The sequence below is a fragment of the Geotrypetes seraphini genome, chromosome 5 (assembly GCF_902459505.1).
Source record: "Geotrypetes seraphini chromosome 5, aGeoSer1.1, whole genome shotgun sequence".
NCBI classification, from domain to species: Eukaryota; Metazoa; Chordata; class Amphibia; order Gymnophiona; family Dermophiidae; genus Geotrypetes; species Geotrypetes seraphini.
Window position 1 is genome coordinate 6143081 of NC_047088.1, and position 20615 is coordinate 6163695.

General features: G+C 49.5%; 1 protein-coding gene across 1 annotated transcript; it reads right to left on the bottom strand.

Annotated features, from left to right (window-relative positions):
- Positions 1 to 2: 2 nt before the first annotated feature.
- On the bottom strand, positions 3 to 20194 carry LOC117360638 (START domain-containing protein 10-like). Its single transcript, XM_033944718.1, has 7 exons — positions 19881 to 20194; positions 19621 to 19794; positions 18440 to 18587; positions 18088 to 18191; positions 16934 to 17051; positions 16638 to 16690; positions 3 to 889 (listed from the first exon to the last, which is right to left on the bottom strand). The coding sequence occupies exons 2-7, from the start codon at positions 19789 to 19791 to the stop codon at positions 665 to 667; spliced, it is 819 nt and encodes a 272-aa protein (XP_033800609.1). The 5' UTR covers positions 19792 to 19794; positions 19881 to 20194; the 3' UTR covers positions 3 to 664.
- Positions 20195 to 20615: the final 421 nt, after the last annotated feature.

Below are 20615 nucleotides of genomic sequence, written 5' to 3' on the forward strand. Positions count from 1 at the left end.
CATGGCTTTCTGGGTTTTATTTCCTGCCCTTGGGCTAACATTGCTGGTTAATTGAATGTCTTTCACGTAAGATAACACATGACTCATCTACAAAAGAAAGGTAGAAACATTACACTATCAATAGTAGGAGCAGACCAGCGCTAAGTTGTCACTACAGCTTCAAGGTACCTGCAGCTCCCGTTTTCTTGTGGAGAAAAACCCTGATTCCTGGAGCAGGTCTACTTTGGATACACTTTCCTCTTGGTTAAAAGTTATTGCATGGCATCATGGCTGACAAAGGCCCAAAGAAAGGAGTAACTGTCAGACATGTGAGGGCCAGGGTCCTCCCTGGACACTCATACATAAAGACACTACTACTGTCCCTCGCTTATTTTATTTTTACAATTGTTCCTCTAATTTCATATCTACACACCTGCTTTATTACCCATATAAATGTCTGCTGGCAGAGGAGGTCTAGACTTTGCTAATGCTGCTGTTCCTTGAATTCTACCACTACTGCCGGGCACTTTGCTTTTAGTAAAAATATATAGCTCACAGCAAGACTTTTCTTGCTAGACCTCCAAAAATGGAATTCTTCAGCTCTTGTGACACTAAGGTACAAAATGAGTCCCAAGCTGAAATCTTCCTTGGTGAATGCTCCCTCCTGGCTGTGGCAGTGCCACCTTTACTTCTTGTCCCAGTTGTCGTCATCACTGTTCTCCCCCTGCTCCTCTGCCAGGTTGCTCTCATCAATATTTTCCAGGGAGGCTGCATGCTGTATACTCAACTGGGAGAGGGAGATGCAGGGAATTGTGTTCTGCTCTGGATAGAGCCAAGGTTTGAAGTGAAGCTTGTTCTTTTGCTTCCAAGCTGGGTAATTCACACATGCCTGGTGCAGTTTCTTGAGAACCTATCCAAAAGGAAAGGAGTCAATCATTAGACTGCAATGGCGTATCATGGGGTCACTACCCCATGATTTTAAAACACTCTTAAAATCTTATTTCCTTTCAATCAATCCAGAATGAATGAATGGGATATGTACATTAATCAGCAGATAGACCAAAAAAGCAGTTCCAAGTGGTTCACTGACTATTATGCAGCATAGAACGTTCTGTATTTTTCTCCGTCTCTATGTAAATAGTGGACAGACTGTGAAGCTTCTCTGACAGAACCAGACCTGGTTGGTTTTGGGTGTCAGTTGAGCAGAGGCTCACTGCTAGATGAATTAAGGCACAGTTACTTACCGTAACAGGTGTTATCCAGGGACAGCAGGCAGATATTCTCTACATGTGGGTGATGTCATCCACAGAGCCCTGTCACAGACAGTTTTTCAAGCAAACTTGATTGAAGATCTTAAAGTTTGCTAGTGCTGCACTGCGCATGCATGTTCCTTCCCACTCAGCTAGAGGGCGCATCTCAACGTGGTCCTCAGTTCAGATAGCTAGCAAAGAAGCCAACCCAGGGAGGTGGGAGGGTTGCAAGAATATCTGCCTGCTGTCCCTGGATAACACCTGTTATGGTAAGTAACTGTGCTTTACCAGACAAGCAGGCAGCATATTCTCTACATGTGGGTGACCTCCAAGCTAACCAGGATGGGACGGTGGGATAGTTGGCAATTTAGGAGAACAGATTACGTAAAACCAACTGGCCGTTGCGCCTGGAGAAAGTATCCAGACAGTAATGAGAGGTGAAAGCAATGTTATTATTCAGGGACAGCAGGCAGCTATTCTCACTAATGGATGACGTGATCCAACGGAGCCCCGATGCGGACGCTTCTTTGAAGAAAAGCTCGAAGTTTCGAGTCGCCCGCACCGTGCATGCGCGAGTGCCTTCCCGCCCAGACCAGGGCGCATCTCCTCAGTTCAGATAGCTAGCAGAGAAGCCAGCCCAGGGGAGGTGGGTGGGACGTGAGAATAGCTGCCTGCTGTCCCTGGATAACAACTGTTACGGTAAGTAACATTGCTTTATCCCAGGACAAGCAGACAGGTATTCTCACTAATGGGTGACCTCCAAGCTAAACCATAGTGGGATGATGGGAGAGTTGGCAACTTAGGAGAATAAATTTTGTAATACTGTTTGGCCAAACTGTCCATTCCGTCTGGAGAAAGCATCCAGGCAATAGTGAGAAGTGAAGGTATGAACCGAGGACCAAGTGGCAGCTTTACAAATCTCCTCGATCGGTGTCGATCTGAGGAATGCTACAGAAGCTGCCATAGCTCTGACCTTATGGGCTGTGATTTTTTTGTCAAAGGGCAATCCAGCCTGGGCATAGCAGAATGAGATGCAAGCCGCCATCCAGTTGGAGATGGTGCGCTTGGACACAGGGCGTCCCAACTTGTTCGGATCGAAGGAGATGAAAAGTTGAGGAGCAGTTCTGTGAGGTTTGGTGTTCTAGGTAGAAAGCCAAAGCACGCTTATAGTCCAGAGTATGAAGAGCAGATTCTCCAGAGTGAGAGTGTAGCTTCGGAAAGAACACTGGCAGAACGATGGATTGGTTAAGATGAAATTCCGAGACAACTTTCGGATGGGTGCGGAGGACCACCTTTTTATGATGGAAGACTGTAAAAGGTGAGTCCGCAACCAAGGCTTGGAGCTCACTGACCCGTCGAGCGGAAGTGAGGCCAATGAGAAACACCACTTTCCAAGTGAGATACTTCAGGTGAGCCTTGTGAAGAGGTTCAAATGGAGGTTTCATAAGCTGTGAGAGGACAACATTGAGGTCCCAAACCACTGGAGGCGGTTTGAGGGGAGGATTGACATGGAAAAGTCTTTTCATGAATCTGGAAACCACAGGATGAGCAGACAGAGGTTTCCCTTGTAGAGGCTGATGGAAAGCAGCGATTGCACTGAGGTGGACTCGTATGGAGGAAGACTTGAGGCCAGACTGAGACAGGTGCAAAAGGTAGTCCAAAACTGAAGGCAAGGAGGAATGTTGAGGCTCCTGACGCTGAGAGACACACCAAACAGAGAATCTAGTCCATTTTTGGTGGTAGCATTGTCTGGTAGCAGGCTTCCTTGAAGCTTCTAAGACATCCCTCACAGGTTGGGAGAACTAGAGGGGCTACTTTGAGAGGAACCAAGCTATCAGGTGTAGAGACTGCAGGTTGGGGTGAAGTAGCGATCCCTGATGCTGTGTAAGCAGATGGAAAAACTGGTAGAGGGTATGGCTTCCTGCTGCTGAGTTGAAGTAGGAGGGAGTACCAAGGTTGTCTGGGCCATCAGGTTGTGGAGCAATCAGGATCATGGGGGCATGGTCCGACTTCAGCTTGACCAGAGTCTTTTGGATGAGAGGAAACGCATATAGAAAGCGATTCGTCCAGTCCAGGAGGAATGCATCTGCCTTGAGGCACTGAGGGGTATAGATCCTGGAGCAGAAGTGAGGCAGTTTGAAGTTTTGGGGGGCTGCAAAGAGGTCTATCTGAGGCGTTCCCCACAGGGAGAAGATGTGATGAAGGGGTGTGGAGTTGAGGGTCCACTCGTGAGGTTGTAGAAGACGGCTCAAGCTGTCTGCTAAGGCATTGTCCACCCCCTGAATGTAGACCGCTCTGAGGAAGGTGTTGTTGCGAATCGCCCAATCCCACACTTTCAGAGCTTCCTGGCAGAGGGAGGCCGATCCCGTACCTCCCTGCTTGTTCACATAGTACATGGCAACCTGGTTGTCTGTGTGAATGAGGACCACCTGGTCGCGAAGGAGATGTTGAAAGGTCTGGAGAGCGTTGAAGATCGCCCTGAGTTCCAGGAGATTGATGTGGCACTGGCAGTCCGTGCTGGTCCAGTGACTCTGGATGCGGAGGCCGTCCAGATGAGCCCCCCCAAGCATAGGTCGACGAGTCGGTCATGAGGACTTTCTGATGGCGGGGGGTTTGGAACAACAAGCCTCTGAAGAGATTGGAGGATAGCATCCACCAGCGAAGAGACTGTTGCAGAGCAGGAGTGACCTGGATGTGTTGAGTCAGAGGGTCGGACGTCTGGGACCACTGAGATGCCAAGGTCCACTGAGGCATCCTGAGGTGAAGTCTGGTAAATGGCGTCACATGCACTGTAGAGGCCATATGGCCCAGCAGGACCATCATCTGTCTCGCCGAGATGGAAGGGCGAGAGGACACTGAATGGCAGAGGTGAAGAAGAGCCTCCATGCGTGGGGGAGGGAGGAACGCTCAGAGTTGGGTAGTATCCAGGATCGCCCCGATGAAGGGAAGAGACTGGGAGGGCTGTAAGTGGGATTTTGGGAAGTTTATTTCGAATCCCAGATGTTGTAGTAACCAAATTGTCTTCTGGGTCGCGAGGGCGACTCCCTGAGACGTAGGATCCTTGATGAGCCAGTCGTCCAGGTAAGGGAACACCTGGAGGCCGTGGTTCCTGAGTGCTGCAGCTACCACTACCAGGCACTTGGTGAAGACTCTGGGGGATGAGGCCAGGCCGAAGGGAAGCACTCGGTATTGAAGATGAAGATGTCCCACCCGGAATCTGAGGAATTGGCGTGAGGCCAGATGAATGGGGATGTGAGTGTAGGCCTCCTTCAGATCCAGAGAGCATAACCAGTCGTTCTGCTCGATGAGAGGATACAGGGATGCCAAGGTCAACATGCGAAACTTTTCTTTTGACCAGAAACTTGTTGAGCACTCTGAGGTCCAAAATGGGCCGCAGTCGTCTTCGGCACAAGGAAGTACCGGGAATAAAATCCCATGTTCTGTTGGCCCCGAGGGACCGGTTCGATAGCCCCGAGCTGCAGCAAGGCTTAGGCTTCCTGAAGAAGAAGGGTGGTCTGCGTCAAGTTGGAAGGATACTCTCTTGGAGGATGTTCCGGAGGAACCTGGTGGAATTGAAGGGAGTATCCCTCCTTGACGATGGAGAGGACCCAGAGGTCGGTGGTGATAGTCGTCCATCGATGGAAAAAATGGTTGATGCGACCTCCGATAGGTGGAGTTGCTGAAGGAGGTAGAACAACAGAGGTTATGCTCTCTTTGAGACAGTCAAAAGGGCTGAGGAGCCTTAGGAACAGCAGATGGTTGAGGCTTTTGCTGATGTTTCTGTGGGTGCTGCCTCTTTACAGGCTGCCGGATGGGGGGAGCCTGTTTCGGGGGGTAACGCCGCTGGTAGATTAGCGGCGGGCGTGATTGACAAGGAGGAGCAGGCCTGGGCTTCGGACGCGGGCTGTGTCAAGAGGTCGGCCTCAATGGGCAAGGTGAGTAGGTCTTCACTGAGGCCCCCAGGTAGTGGATGGGGCTGTAAGTGGTCAATCGAAGCAGGGGTGGTTGCCGTAAAGGCTCGAATCCCGTCGGGGTGATTGGTTCCAATGGAGGCACTCGCAAAGACTCTGCTCCTTCCTTCCAAGTATCAAGTGATTAATTAATATATTTCTGATGGATTATTGTACACTTGTAATTTTTGAAAATGAATAAAGATTAAAAAAAAAAAAAAGACACTGCTCCTTGCATCAAGTGAATCGGCTACAATGGAGGCACTCGCAAAGACTCTGCTCCTTGCATCGAGTGCGTCGGTTCCAATGGAGGCATGGGCAAAGACTCTGCTCCTTGCGATGCATGCATTATTGCTAGACCAGACACTCGCAGAGACTCTGCTCCCTGAGAGTGTGTTCCCCGCTGAGGCACTGGAGGGGGCTCGACCTCGCGGGAGGCCTCCACGTGCCCAGGCTGGATTTGGGAAAGAAGCTGAGGCCCCATCGTGGTAAAGAGCTCGATCAATTGCTTCTGTAGCATGGTCTGGAACGAGGCTGGCAAGGATGGATCCGCATCTGAAATGGGACCACCTTCCCTCGGAGCAGTGTGTGAGTGCTTGGACTTCAAGGCCTTGGGCACTTTAACACTACTGGGGGAATGGGCTGCTGAGCTACCTGACCTGAGGAGGTTGAGGAAGGCATCGCAGCAGGCACCGGAGTCTGAGCCGGGACGAACGAGGCAGGCTTGATGAGACTCGGCGCCGCAGAGGTGGTAGGCTGTGGAGTTGCGGATGATGTCGAAGGCAAAGGTCCTTTCGTGGTCAACGGCTCCGTCGAGGACTCCATGAACAGCGATTCCCACAAAACGCAACGGCGCTTGAAAGCACATGCGGTGAGTGTAGAGCAAGGCCGGCACGATTTCGGGAGATGTTCAGGCCCGAGACACCGAACACAGCGTCGATGAGGGTCCGTTAACGAAATCGCGCGCTGGCACTTGTCACACTTTTGAAAACCGGTGATAAGCCGGGACATAGGCCGAAAAAGCTCCACCGCAAGATCGAAGCTGCGGGGCTGCGGCCATGTGGCCTGCCCGGTCGAACGGAACGAAGAAATTTTTTTTTTTTTTTAAACAATAAAACACGACGAAAATCAGCGATTAAGATCAAATAAAACCAAAACTGCGGACTTAGAAGGCACAAGTGAAGAAAACTTTGCGCAGAGAGTCGAAGACGGACTTCTCGGCTCCGCGGAAAAGTAAGAACTAAGGAGACGCGCCCTGGTCTGGGCGGGAAGGCACTTGCACATGCGCGGTGCGGGCGACTCGAAACTTCGAGTTTTTCTTCAAAGAAGCGTCCGCATCGGGGCTCCGTTGGATCACGTCACCCATTAGTGAGAATACCTGCCTGCTTGTCCTTGGATAATGTATGAAACGAGGACCAAGTGGCGGCCTTGCCGATCTCCTCAATAGGTGTGGACCTGAGGAAAGCAACAGAAATCGCCATCGCTCGGACTTTATGCCCCATGACCCGACCCTGCAGCGGGAGACCAGCCTGTGCGTAGCAGAAAGAAATACAAGCAGCCAACCAGTTGGACAAGGTACACTTGGAAACAGGGCGCCCCAACCGATTAGGATCAAAAGATATGAAGAGTTGAGCCGTCTGATGAGACTGGATGCGTTGGAGGTAAAATGCCAACGCCCTCTTACAGTCAAGAGTGTGAAGCGCCACCTCTCCAGGATGAGAATGGGGCTTAGGAAAAAACACCGGAAGAACAATGGACTGGTTGAATTGGAAATCCGAAACCACCTTAGGCAAGAACTTAGGATGAGTACGAAGGAACAACTTGTCATGATGAAACACAGTAAAAGGCGGGTCCACAACCAGAGCTTGCAGCTCACTGACTCTGCGAGCAAACGTGAGGGCAATCAGAAACACCACCTTCCAAGTGAGATACTTCAGATGAGCCTTATCAATGGGTTCAAATGGAGGTTTCATCAATTGAGCCACATTAAGATCCCAAACCACCGGGGGGGGGGGGGCTTGAGCGGAGGATGGACATTGAAAAGGCCCTTCATAAATCGGGAAACTACCGGATGGACCGAGAGCAAATTCCCATCAATTGGCTGATGAAAGGCAGCAATCGCACTGAGGTGGACTCTAACAGAAGTCGATTTGAGACCAGACCGAGACAAGTGCAGCAGATAATCCAGCACGGAGGACAAGGAGGCAGACAGTGGCTCCACACGATGTGTAGCACACCACGCAGCAAATCTAGTCCATTTCTGGGAGTAGCATTGTCTAGTGGAACTCTTCCGAGAGGCCTCGAGGACATCCCGCATCGACTGAGAAAAACCGAAGGAGGGAGTTAGGTGGAAAGGAACCACGCTGTTAAGTATAGAGACTGCAGATTGGGATGCAGCAGCGAACCCCGGCTCTGAGACAGCAGAGAAGGAAATACATGCAGAAGCAGAGGCTCCCTGGCACTGAGTCGGAGGAGAGGGGAGAACCACGGCTGTCTGGGCCACCGAGGAGCTATCCAAATCATGATGGCGTGGACCGACGAGTTGAACGAGAGTCTTTAGAATCAGAGGAAATGAAGGGAACGCGTAGAGGAACCGTCCCGACCAATCTAGAAGGAAAGCATCTGCCTCGAGATGATCCGGGGAGTAAATCCTGGAGCAGAAGCGAGGCAACTTGTGGTTGAGGGGCGAGGCGAACAGATCTATCTGCGGCATCCCCCATCAAGCAACACCTGACGCAGAGTCGAGGAATGGAGCAACCATTCGTGCGGCTGGAGAAGGCAACTCAACCTGTCCGCCAGGCAGTTTTGCTCACCTTGGATGTAGACCGCTCGAAGATGTTGTGGCGTATCGCCCACTCCCAGAGCCGAAGAGCCTCCCGGCAAAGAGACAGGGAACCCGTACCCCCCTGCTTGTTCACATAATACATCGCCACCTGATTGTCCGTGCGCACCAGGACCGTACGATCCTGAAGCAAATGCCGAAAGGCTACCAAAGCATTGTAAATGGCCCGAAGCTCCAGCAGGTTGATGTGGCAGCGATGGTCGGCGCTCGACCAAAGACCCCGAGTCCGGAGACCGTCGAGGTGAGCCCCCCAAGCATACGCGGAGGAGTCCATTGTTAGGACCTTCTGCGGTGGGGACATGAGAAAGAGAAAACCTCTGGAAAGATTGGAAGAGAGCATCCACCAGCGGAGTGAACGCTTCAAGGAGGGAGTCACCGCAATGTGCTGAGATGCTGAATTCCAGTCCTGTCTCCAGTGGGATGCCAGGGTCCACTGAGGCACTCGGAGGTGAAGTCTGGCAAAAGGAGTCACATGAACGGTGTAGGCCATGTGTCCCAACAGGATCATCATCTGTTTGGCTGAGGCCGTGGACTGAAAGGAGACATGCTGGCACAGGTGAATGAGGGCAGCCTGCCGAGGCTGAGGCAGAAATGAGCGGAGGCGATCCGTGTCCAGCACCGCCCCTATGAACTGCAGAGACTGAGAGGGGCACAACTGGGACTTGGGGAAGTTGACCTCGAAGTCTAGATGCTGAAGGAACATAAGTCCGTTGGGTCACTGAAATAACCTCCTGCCTTGACGGTGCCTTGATGAGCCAGTCGTCGAGGTACGGGAACACCTGAAGACCCTGCGACTGCAGGGCTGCCGCCATCACCAAGAGACACTGCGTGAAGACCCGTGGGAACGAAGCGAGCCCGAATGGGAGGACCCGATACTGCAGATGAAGGTCTCCCATCTGAAAGCAAAGGAACCTGCGAGAGGCTGGGCGGATCGGGATGTGAGTGTAGGCCTCTTTCAGGTCCAGTGAGCACAACCAGTCCCCTTCGTCCATCAGGGGTTACAACGTGGGAAGAGAGAGCATACAGAACTTCTCCTTGACCAGGAACTTATTCAGCACCCGGAGGGCCAGGATAGGGCGCAGGTCCCTGGTCTTTTTGGGGACTAGAAAATACCAGGAATAGAACCCAGTGCCCTGCTGACACAAAGGGACCTCCTCCACCGCCCGTGGGCAAAGGAGGGCATGAGCCTCCTGGAGAAGAAGGGGGAGTTGCAAACTGTTGGAATGACACTCTCTTGGGGGCAGATCCGGAGGCGGCGTCCGGAAATGAAGGGAATACTCCTCTCTGATGACGGAGAAGACCCAGTTGTCTGAAGTAATCAGTTCCCAGTGGCGACAAAAGGCAATGAGGCAGCCCCAGATAAGCGGAGAAGGCTCAAGGACGAAGGGGGCCGGCCCGCTCCGACAGGGATAGTCAAAAGGACGGCGCAGGCTTGGCCTCTGCTGCTGCTGACACCGAGGTGGCGGCCTGGGAAAAGCCGGTGTGGACTTCTAGGGGTAGCGCCGGGAAGGCAACTTGTACGACTTAGGAGCGGGCTTCGCCTTGAGTCTGACCGAGGAGGCAAAGGAGCGTTCATGCTCGGAGAGGCGTTTTATGGCCGCCTCGATGGAGTCGTCAGAGCTCGTTGCCCAAGCAAGGGAGATTTGCCAGATGGTCCTGTAGATTCGGGTCCACGTCAACTATGTGGAGCCAAGCTAGACAGCGCATGGCTACTGCAAAGGCGGAGACCCTCGAGGAGAGTTCAAAGGCATCATAGGTCGCCTGAAACATATAAAGGCGAATCTGCCCTTCTTCTTATTTTTAAGCTTTGTAAACCGTGTCGAGCTCCACTTCCGTGGAGATGATGCGGTATATAAACTTAAGGCTTAGTTTAGTTTAGTTTAATATCCAGCAGTCGGCAAAATTCGGTCCGGCGATGGATAGCCAAATCATCCTGAAAAGAGGGCATGGATTTGATGCAATGTTTGAGATAGGATGTAAAAGTAAAATTGTAATTCAGAACCCTGTTCGCCATCATCGAATTTTGGTACAGGCGCCTGCCAAACTTGTCCATAGTCCGGCCTTCCCGGCCCAGCGGGACAGCCGCGTAAACCTTGGAAGGATTAGACTTCTTTTAAGAAGCCTCCACCACCAAGGACTGGTGGGAGAGCTGAGTCTTTTCAAACCCCTTTCATGGGACCGTCCGGTACCTGGATTCCATCTTGGACGGAATGGCTGGAATGGTGTAAGGTGTCTCCAAATTCCGGAAGAAAGTCTGCTGCAAGACCAGATTCAGGGGGAGGCGAAGGGATTCTTTCGGTGGATAAGAAGCTCCATCTCCTCCAAATATTCCCGGGTATACCTGGATTCTGACTGGAGGTCCAGTTGCAGCACCTTGCCCATGTCCATCACGAACCTGGTGAAGGAGGAAGGCTTGCCTGTAGAATGCCTTTCAAGGGGCGAAGCCGAGCGGGATTTCTGGTCAGCAGAGAACGAGGGGGAAGCTTCCCTCGAGTACTGCTCCAGCAAGTCAGTGTCCACAAGCATGGACGTCGATGAGGTCCCGCTGAGAGAACGAGGGGGAGTCGACGACAGCCTGTGCTTAGAAAGCCTGGAAAGCGAGGACCCGGGGGTCCGAGGGACGGAGACCCGGGAAGCCCGCCCCGGTGAGCCCCGGTTAGAAGAGACCTTCCGACGCAGCAGGGAGGTTGGAGTCTTCGACCTCGATGCCCCTCGGCTCGGAGACTGAGACGGCACGGGAGATCGGCCAAGACGAGGGTCAGACAGTACGAGGTCCGACGGTTTGATGGACCCTGTAGTGCGAGGACCTGGTGACCTACCCCGCCTCGGGGGAGAATCCCTGGGCCGTTTGGCGGACCGCTGCCTCAAGGAAGAAGTACCTTTAGGCCGGTGCTTCGAACGAGGTCTGGCGGCAAGGGAAGTACGCTTCGATGGAGTAGGCGAGGAGTCACTCGAAGACAAGCGGCGGGACCGACGCACCTTGCCTCAAGAGCCCTCGGCGCGACGCTCAGGCTGGTCAACAACGAGCGAGGTCGAGGCAAGCTGAGCTAAAGCAGAGAAGATCTGCAAGGTTAAGATAACCTTAAGCATATCCTCAAACATCAGCACCGAGACTAAAGGATTTGGACGAACTGGTGCAGCAGTGTGCTACGAGGGCGACCTCGATATAGAATATTCCCGTAATGTGGAGACACGCTTAGGAGGAGGTCTTGCAGAGGCCGGCAGAACTACACTTACTGCCTGGGTGGCCAGAGACTCTCAGAGGACGGCTTCTTCAGTAGCTGAGCTGAACCTGAAGGAGGAAGAGGAGACTTACCCGAGGCCGAGGTCTTCGAAGCCGGAGCAGCCGAGGCCTTCGAAGTAGAGGTCTGCACGGGAACGGGGATCGCGGGAATCCCCCCTAACCCACAGGACTCCCACAGGGACCCCCCTCTGGCCCACGGGACTCCCACGGGGACCCCGCTCTAGCCAGCGGGACTCCCACGGGGATGGAAGGCTTTGGATGCAGGGTTCATCCTTATAATATAATGGACACGTCAGCCTTAGTAAAAGAGGGGGTTTATAAGTTAATTACCTGAACAGAAAACAAAAAAAGGGTTCCACCAAAGATATTCCACAAGGAAAACAGAAGCGCAAACACAAAAGAAACTGTGTAATTGATGATCCTGTCAGAAGTAATTGCTGCTTTTTATGGGGACGGGCGGGGATGGAGGTAATTCCTTGCGGGGATGGGTGGGGACGGAGAAGATCCTGGCGGGGACGGGCGGGGATGGGTGGGATTTCTGTCCCCACGCAACTCTCTACTTTAAGTCAAGGGAGACATGCTCGAGACCAAGGTCGAGGCCGAGACCAGGGTCGAGGTTTTATCCACTGGCAGGTCCAAGGTGAAGAGTTCCACAATCTTGGCCCATCATCGATGAAGAGCCCATGGTTGGAGAGTGGCATGAGGGCAAGAGTCTGTAGGGTGATCAACACCTAGACAAAGTATACACCAACGGTGCGGATCTGTGATCGAGATCACCCGACCGCACTGCATGCACTTCTTGAAACCAGTAAGAGGCCGGGACATAAGGCAGGAAAAAAACAGGGTCCCCCGGTCGCGATCAATGTATGGAAGGTTTTGGTTTTTTTTGGTAAAACAGAAAAGACGCGGGGCACAGCAACTTCCGATGAAAACAATAAATGAAGCAGCAGTGCAAGAAAGGCACTTAGATTTGCAGAGAAGAGAGACAGGGCTTTCTGGCTCTGCGGAAAACTAAGAACCGAGGACCGCGTTGAGATGCGCCCTCTAGCTGAGCGGGAAGGCACACGCATGCGCAGTGCAGCACTAGCAAACTTTAAGATCTTCAATCAAGTTTGCTTGAAAAGCTGTCCGCGACGGAGCTCCGTGGATGATGTCACCCACATATAGAGAATATGCTGCCTGCTTGTCCAGGGATAATGCTTATTTCCTTCCTGAAGATTGTAATTGAGCTGACACTCAGTGGTGCCAGGCCCTTCCACCCCACCTCCAACTACAAGGAATGAAATGAGGGTAAAGATTAATCTAGTGCACTAGGTGTGTCAGTCTGGACAGTAGGGTAGTGCCTGCATTGGTACAAACTGAAGGGGGCAGCAGATCCCAGGTTTTCTTTTTTTTTCCAAATCTTTATTCATTTTTACATCTCACAAGAGTACAATAATATAACAATTGATTCATATAGATCACTTGAAAATCTTTTCTATTATCATCATAAATACATAAATTTAAATCCTTTCCCTTCCACCAATAATATAATTCAAACATATTATACATATATTATATTCAAAGATACTGAAAAACCAATAATATAACTATACATCCCCCCTTTCCATTCTTATAACATACTTTTTGTGCAAAAAGGTGTCTAATCATTACAATATTCAGTCAATGTTCCCCAAATCTTTTTAAAATTATTATAGTTCCCTTTTTGTAAAGATCCCAGTTTTTCAAATCCTCCCCCTTCTCCACAGGGCTCTGTTGTCCCCTTCAGTTTTTCCTTCTAAATACGAGCCAGGTGGTTTCTCTCTGATCTGCTCTGTCCATCTATGGGTCCTCAGTGTTACAAACAGGTGCAGAGGTCCTGCCCTTGATTTCTGGGACTGCTTTTGTACATTCCTACTGTCCAGAATGATACTATAGCACTAGAAAAGAGATTAGATTCTTACCTTACTAATATTTTTTCTAGTAGATAGGTGTGTCATTCTGGAACCACACCCTGTCAGTATTTACTCTGCCTGCCTACTGTCTCAATCAGGAAGTTAAGTCAAAACTGAGATTTTGATGTTAGAGCTTAAGAAGAATAACTTATTGATAACACATAGTGGGAGCATGTTTGAACTCCATAAATGTTTCTGATTGGTATGGTTATTTTCATATTTGGATTGTTCAATTAAAATACTTTCACAGCAGAATAGATTTGTAGTTCAGGGAGTCTCCCAGTACTACTCCTTATGTGTTCCTATATAGGGCGCTGGAGGACCTTCAAAAAGAGGAGGAAAAAGCCTCACACTCATGCTTCTACTGCCGTTAGGCTTGCATTTAGGTGTCAAACAGAGCTACCTCATCAGCTAAAAAACTTCCTCCTCCTTCCAATACCTCCAATTACCTTTTTGTGATCTATTCATCTTTTTTTTCCTTTAAATATCATTCAAACTATTGAATTGAAAGCCACAATTATTTTTCTTTCAATGACTTACAATATTGCTATTTCTACAGCTGTATTCAGGTGTGACCATAAAATTGCTACCCACTAGTGTGAAAGCACTGCGTTCGGATGTGTGTTGGTCTGAAATATAGGAAAAAAATTACTAAAATAGTGAAGGAAGTGATAGGTAGTAAGAAAAATTCATTCAGAAAATGGAAAAAGGAAAAACTTGAGGGGAACTGGAAAGAGCACAGGAAGTATCAAAAAGAATGTTACCGTGTGGTTCGAAAAGCCAAAAGAGAGTATGAAGAGAGGCTAGCCAGGGAAGCACAAAATTTCAAACCGTTCTTTAGATATGTTAAAGGGAAGCAGTCGGCTAGGGAGGAGGTGGGGACCGCTGGACGACGGAGACAGGAAGGGAATGGTGAAGAAGGAGAAAGAAGTCGCGGAAAGACTTAAAAATGTTCTTTTCGCCTGTATTTACAAACGAAGACACAACCAACATACCGGAACCCAAGCAATTCTTCAATGGAAATCAAGCAGAAAAATTAACATCCATGGAAGTGAGCCTTGAAGATGTGAGCAGGAAGATAGAAAAACTAAAAACTGAAAAAAATCCCCGGGTCCAGATGGAATCCATCCAAGGGTTCTGAAGGAATTAAAGGAGGAGATAGCGGAACTACTGCAGCAAATCTGCAACCTATCCCTGAAAACAGGCGTGATCCTGGAGGATTGGCAGATAGCCAACGTTACACCCATCTTTAAAAAGGGATCAAGAGGTGACCCAGGAAACTACAGACCAGTGAGTCTGACCTCGGTTCTGGGGAAAATGGCGGAAGCACTGATAAAATAAAACTTCGATGAACTTCTGATAACCAGCCAACATGGTTTCTGCAAGGGGAGATCGTGCCTAACTTATTGCACTTCTTCGAAGGAATTAACAAACGGATGGACAGAGGAGACCCCATAGACATATACCTAAATTTCCAAAAAGCCTTTGACAAGGTGCCTCATGAACGTCTACTCCGAAAACTGAAGAACCATGGGGTGGAAGGAGACTTACATAGATGGATCAGAAACTGGTTGGCGGGTAGGAAACAGAGGGTAGGGGTGAAGGGCCACTACTCGGACTGGAAGAGGGTCACGAGTGGTGTTCCGTAGGGCTTGGTGCTCGGGCCGCTGCTATTTAATATATTCATAAATGATCTAGAAACAGGGACGAAGTGTGAGATAATAAAATTTGTGGACGACACCAAACTAGTAGAGCTCGGACTAAAGAGGACTGCGAAGAATTGCAAAGGGACTTGAACAAACTAGGGGAATGGGCGACAAGATGGCAGATGAAGTTCAACGTTGAGAAATGTAAAGTATTACATGTGGGAAGCAGAAACCCGAGGTACAACTATACGATGGGAGGAATGTTAATGAATGAGAGTGCCCAAGAAAGGAACTTGGGGGTAATGGTGGACATGACAATGAAGCCGACGGCACAGTGCGCAGCAGCCGCTAAGAGAGTGACTAGAATGCTAGGTATAATCAAGAAGGGTATTACAACCAGAATGAAAGAAGTTATCCTGCCATTGTAACGGGCGATGGTGCGTCCGCATCTGGAGTACTGCGTCCAATATTGGTCGCTGTACCTTAAGAAGGACATGGCGTTACTCGAGAGGGTTCAGAGGAGAGCAACACTTCTGATAAAAGGGATGAAAAACCTTTCATACGCTGAGAGATTGGAGAAACTGGGTCTCTTTTCCCTGGAGAAGAGGAGACTTAGAGGGGATATGATAGAGACTTATAAGATCATGAAGGGCATAGAGAGAGTAGAGAGGGACAAATTCTTCAAACTTTCAAAAAATAAAAGAACAAGAGGGCATTCGGAAAAGTTGATAGGGGACAGATTCAAAACAAATACTAGGAAGTTCTTTTTTACCCAACGTGTGGTGGACACCTGGAATGCGCTTCCAGAGGATGTGATAGGGCAGAGTAAGGTACTGGGGTTTAAGAAAGGATTGGACAATTTCCTACTGGAAAAGGGGATAGAGGGGTATAGATAGAGGATTACTGCACAGGTCCTGGACCTGTTGGGCGTGAGCGGACTGCTGGGCACGATGGACCTCAGGTCTGACCCAGTGGAGGCATTGCTTATGTTCTTATCTTATATGCTGCTGCGTGTATGCATCGCAATCCTGATCTCTCCACACTAACACTGTGAACTGCTGTCCACACTACTGCTGCAGGAAATATTTTTTTCACTCAAGAGAATGCATTGCTAGACAATGTGGTAACAGCAGTTAACGTAGCTGGTCTTCAAAAAGTTTGGACCTGTTCCTGGAGGAAAAGTCCATATTGAGACAGATAAAGGGGAAAGTGCTACTTGCCCTGGGATCAGTAGTGTGGAAATGTTGCTACTATTTGGGTTTTGCAGGTACTTGTGACCTGGATTGGGAAAGATGAACCACTGGTCTGACCCAGTAAAGCCACTTATGAGATTCCTATGTCTAATCTTGCTCTAATCCAGGGGTGTCCAACCTTTTGGCTTCGCTGGGCTGCACTGGCCGAAAAAATTGTTCCTGGGGCCACGCAAATGCTGCAGCAAGACAGAGGAAGGAGCCAGCAAGACGGTAAATACCTGGGGGCAGCAGAGGAAAACACTGCATCGCCCTCAACTGGGGCCGCACAAAATATTTCACTGGGCCGCAGGTTGGACACCCCTGCAATCTGTCACTCCTCATTTTCCCTGTTAGAATACTTTTGCTAAATTATTACTGTATTCCTTAAGTGCTTACCTATTGTTCACTCACATTATTTTATCCTTGTTCTAAAGCAATTTGACATCCTTGATATAGATGCTGTCTGTGAAATAAAAATGAACCCAAAACCCAGCTGCCTGCTGTAGTCCTGGGTCAGACATGCCCTCTCTGTACTCAGCAACTTGCACTCTACTTCTTACCTTAGGGGCCAGGAACTGGGTGCATTTATTCACTACCCATTTTGGCAGGGAGCCTAAACATGTAAGAAAATAAGACTGTATTAGCAGAAAGCCATAGTGAAAAATACATACTGGATCAGTCTGGAACTGTTTTCCCCTCAGAAATTATTTCTTTATATATACAATCTATACTTCCTCCATTAGCTACACATTCTCTCATACTATCCCATAGATGTTTCATTGGCCATTTCTGTGCTAGGCAGAGAATATCTCCACTTGTGCTGACTGGCTGCAGAGGCAATGGAGTGTGGCCTTACCTTTGGGATCAACCTGAGCCAAGTAAGTGACAGTGCAGCTATTGGGCCCAGTTGCAGTGATAAGGTAACCAGCCAGCAAGGAGACTGCTCGTACCAAGTCTTTCCTGGGAGGATACTCCTACCAGAGACAGAAGGAAACTATTAGAATACCAGCTGGACAAGGAAGAGAGTTCACCCATTGCATCAAATGACAAGGCAGCTCAAGCAGCACTTAACCTGTGTAGATCATACTTGGTCTGTGATATTCTCCCTTCTCCACTAAAGTCCCTTCCTGTGACAGTTTTGCTTGCTCTGTTCAGCACCCTCTCCGGGGTTGACCCAAGGATATGTGATAACCTAGGCAAACATTTGGCCATACCTATTCACCCCAGTATCTCCTCCCCTCCAGCAGAGCATCTTATCTTTTCTTACCTCCTTACGTTTCCCCTGCTGCTATAATACTGCTACCTGGCCTGCCAAGAGCTCTTTATAGCTTTTGTGAAATCAGCAAAGAGTCTTGCAACATAGGCCCTTCTTCTCCAACATAAAACTTTCCATCAGAAGTCAGGTGCAGCACAACTTGATCACAGGCCTGTGCTTATAGTTTCTGTGAGCCTGAGTGAGGCCTTTCAAATGCTGCTCCCTCATTAATTTTTTTTTTTTTTGTCACCCTAGACAAACACCTAGTTTGCCTAGTTGCAAGGCTGGCCCTGGCCTTCTCTGCAAGAATATTTTCCTACCTTCCACTTTTCTATCTATGGAAAATGTTACTTGTCATACTTTGCTAGATATCTGAATGTTTGTGTCATGTCCCCTTTTCCAGGATATATCTTTAGGTCCCTCAGTCTGTGTATAGCTTATAATGCACTTCATATACCATTTTGATAGCTCTTTTGAGCTGCCTGTACTTAACCCTAATGGCAAGAAGGGAGGGGATCCTGCACAGAATAGCAGGTACAACACTGGCTCACATTTTGGGCAGGGTGCATGGAACATGCTGGTCTTTACCATCATTTACTATGTTACCTTGTCAAAGTCCTATAAAAACCAGAGGTAATATTACTTTCAAGCTCAAATCTCCCCCCAGATATAGCGACCCTCAACCTGAAGATTTCTCTTTCTTCCTAGTTCCTTCCAACCAGAGAATATTTGCCCTCTCCCTGTGTGATACTCACAGGGTGTTTGACTGAAAAGCTGAGGATCATTCGATGATTATCCAAAACAAGCCACGACCTCAGGGTCACCACGTCTCGATTCTTCAGGGGTTTTGGACATTTCCCTGACAATGAAATAGCACTAATTAAAGGAAAATTATCTTCCACAGTTTCTGTTTGGGGAAGAGGAGGTAACAGGAAAAAAAAAAGAGAGAAGCTTATTTCAAACAGGGGGAACTATCAAGGAGGAAGAACTTTCTGGAGTGTTGCTAAAATTGCAGTGAGGCTACTGTCCCAACAGCATGTGTTGTGTCCTAAGGGTGGCAGGAATTCCTACGTCCACTGCTGACAGTGGCCATAAAGTAGTACTCACAGGAGTAGTAACCAACATCGGCATTAGCACTCAGGCGTGCAATATCATGTGTCTCAATCATGCCCGTGTCCCATTTCCTGCGGTAGGCTGCATCATGAAGCACATCATACACTGTGTCTGCTGCCACATCCTTGATGGTAATCTGACCCTGTGAAGGAAATATGAAATCCATTAGCCCCCTTCTTACACCCATACCTGCTCACTGCTCCTGATCCCATCGTTGCCTTCTTTATTCATGCATCTAAGTCTCATCAGTTTTCACCACATCTTAGTACTTAAAATCATAGGCACTAGCTCTGTGGCTGCTAGAGCACCCCTAATATTCTTCCCAGCACTGCCCAGCCATCAGAGCCGAATTTTTCAATTTTTGCAGGGGAAAGCAGGAAGAAAGGCTCTCTTCTCAGCTACTGCTCCCACCTCCCCCTGCAGCACATTGGTCAGACATTCATTAGCCAGCCAATAAGGTACAAAGAAGACCCCCATACAGACTGAAGACTACCTCTAATTCAGTGTATTGCAAACTATGTGCAACCTGAGGTTCCAGGTGCGCTGCAAGACACTTCCAGAAGCCCTCGAACCGCAGCCACCAGTTTAACATGCTGTGACTTCATAAAGTTTGTGAGACACTGCTCTAATTTCAGGAAACAAGTAAAAGCCTGGCCGTTCTCCCATGCATTTAATATTTACTCATTCTGCAACTGCACATTTTCAAAAAGATATAAAAACAGGATGGAGTCAGTCCAGAGGAAGGCTACTAAATGGGCAATGGTCTACTTCATATGGTGCACAGGACAGAGTTAACTTACTTTGGAGAGACAGAGACGTTTAAATGCCTATCTTATGCAGTGGCATAAATACACAGGCGAATCTCTCAACTGAAAGGAAACTCCAGAGTGAGGAGGCATGGATTGAAGTTAAGAGGAGTATGTGTATATGTATTTTCTTTGTAATCCTCTCCAGACCAGCACAGATGGGTTTATGGTCCTCTGCCAGCAGGCGGAGACTGAGAACATACTGAATTCTAACAGTTCTACCCTCAATCTCCAGCAGGTGGCGTGGTAAGCCCCAGCCATTTTGGAAGGCAGAGTAGGCATCTGTCCAGTCCCTTCTGTCTCTGGCAGTGTTCAAGGCTCAGAAGGGGTCATTTCATTGGGTTTGAATGGACCCCACCCCCCACCTACCTTCACCTTGTGCAAGGCCGGGGCTTTGCCGCCCTGAGATGGAGGCGGCTGGACCCAGATGCCAATGCCGTCTTTACTGTATTTGCTGAGCCAGCCTTGCTCAGCCTCGCACTGCGTCTTGAAGGAGCCGAAAGCGGCATCATCGGGCACCTGCAAGGGCTCCCCGGCCATGGCCTAGGGCAGAGGAGGCAAAAGAAAAAGCGGTCAAGGCTGCACCTGAGCGAGCAGGTCCCATCCCCCCCCCAAGGGCCTGGTCGTACCTGAGGCAGCCAGCGAGGCCCTTCCCCCCAGGCCCAGCCTAAGGCGGAAGCGCGAGAGGCACCAGGTGAACCGGCCGCGCGCCCATTTCCTCCCGCTCCCTCCAAAGCGCGTGGCCAGCGGCGCCGGCCTCTCCTGATTGGCTGACGGCCAGGCCTTCAACGGCACGAGCCGCTGCGCCTCCTGACAACACAATAAAAAACGGCTGAAAGCTCGCGCTTGCGGTCAAATGGTCAGTCCAGAGACCATGACCCAATTAGTCAAGGCTACGGTTAAGGAACAGAAAATGACATCCATTGTCCTACCTTTCGTGTCTGGGCTTGTGTTGGTCCCATTTGGCACTTGTCAAACTCCATCATTCTGGAGCATCTCCCCTCTTTGTACTTTTATTCTTGCCCTATCTAGCAGCACCCCTCCCCCACTCCCACTGCCAGTGGCATAGTATGAGGGAGCACCATCACCCCTTCCCCCCCCCCCCCAATACCTCTAGTTGAAGTTGTTTGCAGTGGTCAACAACATACTCTTAGGTATAAACTAGCCTTCCCCTCTCTACTGGGCATTCTCTATGCAGGTAAACTGGGAAAATCTCTTCTCTTCAAAATCACAGGACTTTGGAACGACCTCACCATCCCGCTGCAGAACCTGGGCTCCCTCCAATTATTCCGCAAACAACTGAAAACTTGGCTTTTCACCAAATTGTAATTCTATCCTCCCCCCTTTTTCTTCCCTTCTACATA